This window comes from Sorghum bicolor, chromosome 10 (genome assembly GCF_000003195.3).
Source record: "Sorghum bicolor cultivar BTx623 chromosome 10, Sorghum_bicolor_NCBIv3, whole genome shotgun sequence".
NCBI lineage: Eukaryota > Viridiplantae > Streptophyta > Magnoliopsida > Poales > Poaceae > Sorghum > Sorghum bicolor.
In genome coordinates, this window is record NC_012879.2 from 55476683 (window position 1) to 55480946 (window position 4264).

Consider the following 4264-nt stretch of genomic DNA (forward strand, 5'->3'; position numbering starts at 1 on the left):
TCTAGTTTGTCGGGCTCTACGGCGAGTTGACACGAGAAGAAGCCCTAAGTTTTCCAAGGACATGATGATCTGTTTTAGGAGTTAGGACATTATTAATTAAAAGAATATAAAATAGAACCCTAATTTTGTGTAGTAAAGCCTAATTAAGCGGGGTGGGCCTAATAAATAACGGTAATAAAACAGCAAGGCGATGATCTAGTACAAAACTCCTGCTCGCTCGCTTGCTCGCGCTTTCTCTCTCCACCCTTCTCCCCTCCTCCCTCCCTCTCCATCATCTCTTTCCTCTCTCCCACAAACCGCGCCACCTTTTCTGGCGCCGCATCATCGGCGACTTCAGCGCCGGCGCCAACCGCCAAGACACCACAAGACAGTGCTTTCTACCCCCACCTCCGCATTCTTGAGCGTGCTCCTGCTTTCGGCCGCCGTCTTGGTGCTGGACAACCGACACGGCCGGAGAGATCCGCGCGGACTCGGATCCGTTTTTCTTCTCCTGCTGGTGGTGATCGGTGAGTGAACCTAGCTTGCTTGTGCCGGTTGATTCGATCTTGGAGCTCAGTTTGTTCTTGGGGGGCATTTCTTAGGCCGTGGTCCGTGAGCCGTGAGCAATCAAATCCAAATCTGTCTCCCTTTCGATTTGTTTGCTGCGGAAGTGCGGAGAGTGATGATGCGCTGCTAGCTCTTAACCTCTCTCCTTGTTTCTCTCTCTTAGATGCTGAAGCGGACGCTAATAGAGAGCTGAGGTGGCTCATCCCTGCGCCGCCTGCATCCGAGCCGAGATCTCCTCCGCGCACCCCGGCATTGATTCTCCCGTGCCGCTAGCCCGCGCTCAGACTGTCTCTGGTGCAGACGGACTGCGCCGTCCTACGCCAGGTGCGCAGGTCTCCATCTTCGGGACCTTCGCCGGCGACGAGCACCCGCACAGGTACGCCCGCCCCTTCTCTTCCGTTCCTGCCTCCCAAACCCAAGCTCTTTGTGTTCGGATCTGGTCTGATCCAGTTACAAGTCCAGTATAAATGTATTAAGCCTACAAACTTCGATTCCTTTTGAAAAAAAAAAAAACCTGTTTTATGCTGGTTCCGCCCCTTCTGCGGAAGTGCGGAGAGTGCTGCGCTGCTAGCTCTAATTAATCTATCCACCGTACCTCTTCTAGCTTCTTCGCTTTCTGCCATTAGCGGTAGGCAAGATCGACCTAGCCAAGCTGCCGATGCGGTTCGTTTTCTAGAAGTTTTGGGGGATTCAGCTCGAATTTAATGTCCTGGTGATTTTTTTTTAAAGATCCATGACCCCAAGTGATGAGCAACTCGGCATGTTCTTGTTCTTGCCTAGTAGTAGCTCGCAGCCGTACCAATTGCTTTGTTTCCCCTTTTTCTCGAGATGGGATTACAATTTTGCATTCACAGCTGCACCAATTGTTTTCTTTCCTCTTTTACTCGAGATGGGATTGTAGTTTTGCATGCATGGCATCTGAACATTGTGAACATACCTTTTACTCAGGTCAACATCATGATGGCTACTTTGGGGAGGAAGAAGTGGCAAGCTGTAACAACCTTCATCGTGCTATGCATCTTGTCATCCATTTGCATCTGCAAAGCGCAATTCAAGCCTGCGGACAGCTACCTTGTTGATTGTGGGTCCTCCAAGAGCACAATGGTTGGCCAGAGGACCTTTGCAGCGGATGGTGCATCTCCGGTGAAGGTGTCCACCTCCCAGGATATACTCGCGGGCACCTCAGCAAATGGGGTGGCCTCTTTCGATAACTCGGCGCTGTACCAGACTGCCCGTATCTTCACCGGGCCGTCGTCCTACACTTTCCCTATCCAGAAGCAGGGCCGGCATTTCGTTCGGTTCTACTTCTTCCCCTTCACCTACCAGAGCTATGATCTTTCACTTGCCAAATTTACTGTGTCCACCCAAGATGTTCTCCTGCTTAGTGACTTCCAGCAACCAGACAAGACCGCACCCTTGTTCAAGGAGTACTCCCTGAATATCACCCGCGACACGCTCGTGATTTCCTTCAAGCCATCCAATGGAATTGCATTTGTCAACGCAATTGAGGTGATCTCTGTCCCAGATGATCTCATTGCTGATAATGCACAAATGGTCAACCCTGTCCAGCAGTACACTGGTTTGTCGACACAGCCACTGGAGACAGTGTATCGGGTTAACATGGGTGGTCCGAAGGTCACTCCTGACAATGATACCCTCTCGAGGACCTGGGTGACTGATGGAAAGTACTTGTTGAACCCAGCTGTGACAAAAAATGTTTTGTATGGCAAGGATGTCAACTATAAGAAGGGTCTAGCAACTCAGCTGACAGCCCCTGATATTGTCTATGGTACAGCTACAGAGTTGGCAGCATCATCAAATACATCCAATGCTGTTTTCAACATGACATGGCAGTTTGATGTGGATGCTGGCTTCAGCTATTTGGTTAGGTTTCACTTCTGTGATATTGTCAGTAAGGCACTTAACCAGCTCTACTTCAATGCATATGTTGGAGGCTTCTCTGCGCAGACTAATCTTGATCTCTCAACAATGTCTGAAAGTCAGTTGGCTACACCTGTCTATATAGATGTGGTTCTTTCATCAAATGATGCATCCAGCAAACTTGGCATCAGCATTGGCCCATCGACCTTGGACAATGTATTGACTGACGGGATTCTGAATGGGCTTGAGGTTATGAAGATAAGTACTGGAGGTTCTGCTTTCACTGTTGGGTCTGGCAGTGGAAACAAAAATTGGGGTGTGATTCTTGGTGCTGCCCTTGGAGGTGTTGGTCTGTTTATAATTGTTGTTGTTCTTGTGCTTCTTTGCCGGAGGAAAAAGACTCTGGAAAAGCAGCATTCAAAGACCTGGATGCCTTTCTCAATCAATGGGCTCACCTCTCTCAGCACAGGAAGCAGAACATCTTATGGTACTACTCTCACATCAGGGCTGAATGGAAGTTACGGATACCGCTTTGCCTTCAGTGTGCTCCAAGAAGCAACAAACAATTTTGATGAGAACTGGGTCATTGGAGTTGGAGGCTTTGGAAAGGTCTACAAGGGAGTGATGAGGGATGAGACCAAGGTTGCAGTGAAGCGTGGAAACCCAAAGTCTCAGCAAGGTCTCAATGAGTTCCGTACAGAGATTGAGCTCCTCTCACGTCTGCGGCACCGCCATTTGGTGTCTCTGATTGGGTACTGTGACGAAAGGAACGAAATGATCTTGGTCTATGAGTATATGGAGAAAGGCACTCTCAAGAGCCATCTCTATGGCTCTGATAATCCCTCACTCAATTGGAAGCAGAGGCTGGAGGTTTGCATTGGAGCAGCAAGGGGGTTGCACTATCTTCACACTGGATCTGCAAAGGCCATTATCCATCGTGATGTCAAGTCTGCAAACATCTTGCTTGATGAGAACCTCCTCGCGAAGGTTGCTGACTTTGGGCTATCAAAGACTGGGCCTGAGCTCGACCAAACTCATGTCAGCACTGCGGTGAAGGGCAGCTTTGGGTATCTTGACCCCGAATATTTCCGGAGGCAGCAGCTGACTGAGAAATCAGATGTCTACTCCTTTGGTGTCGTTTTGCTTGAGGTTCTTTGTGCAAGGCCAGTGATTGACCCTACACTTCCCAGGGAGATGGTGAACCTGGCCGAGTGGGGAATGAAGTGGCAGAAGAGAGGAGAGTTGCATCAGATCATTGACCAGAGAATCTCAGGCACGATCAGGCCAGATTCTCTGAGGAAGTTTGGCGAAACAGTGGAGAAGTGCCTGGCAGACTATGGTGTGGAGCGGCCATCAATGGGAGACGTCCTGTGGAACCTGGAGTACGTTCTGCAGCTTCAGGATGCTGATTCCACAGTCTCGGATGTGAACAGCATGAACCGTATTGTGGAACTCCCATCACAGGTTCAGAACGTCGGCGCCCTTGAGAGCATCAGTGTGACAATGGCAGAAGCTGGAGCGTCAAACGAGCCTGATCATGACCTCTCTGATGTGTCGATGAGCCGGGTCTTCTCTCAGCTGATCAAAGCCGAGGGAAGGTAAAGGTGCATGACACAGCCTGTAGGGGTACTGAGGAAGGCCAAAGTCATCTCTTGCTGAAGTTTACTTGAGAGATCATGTGTAATTTTTCTTCTTCTTTTCCTCTACAAATGTACTGAACTAAGGTTTGGGAGTTACAGTTGTAGCCATTGTGAGCCTGTGCGGCTACAAATTAGTAGATAGCCTATTTCAAATTTCAATCTATTACTGCTTACTGGTGAGTGTTGAACGTGTGAAA

At 49.3% G+C, this 4264-nt stretch overlaps 1 protein-coding gene across 2 annotated transcripts; it reads left to right on the plus strand.

Moving 5' to 3' along the window:
- LOC8058434 (receptor-like protein kinase HERK 1) lies at window positions 222-4264 on the plus strand. 2 transcript variants are annotated; one of them, XM_021449566.1, is made up of 3 exons: window positions 222-506; window positions 710-922; window positions 1495-4264. In XM_021449566.1, the coding sequence occupies exon 3, from the start codon at window positions 1504-1506 to the stop codon at window positions 4027-4029; it is 2526 nt and encodes an 841-aa protein (XP_021305241.1). In that variant the 5' UTR covers window positions 222-506; window positions 710-922; window positions 1495-1503; the 3' UTR covers window positions 4030-4264. The 2 variants fall into 2 exon arrangements, with proteins under 2 accessions (XP_021305241.1, XP_002437376.2); XM_002437331.2 differs by lacking the exon at window positions 710-922.

What these genes read in the sequence shown, in the direction of transcription:
- LOC8058434 (XM_021449566.1), top strand. Translation starts at nt 1,504, where the DNA reads ATGATGGCTACTTTGGGGAGGAAGAAGTGGCAAGCTGTAACAACCTTC.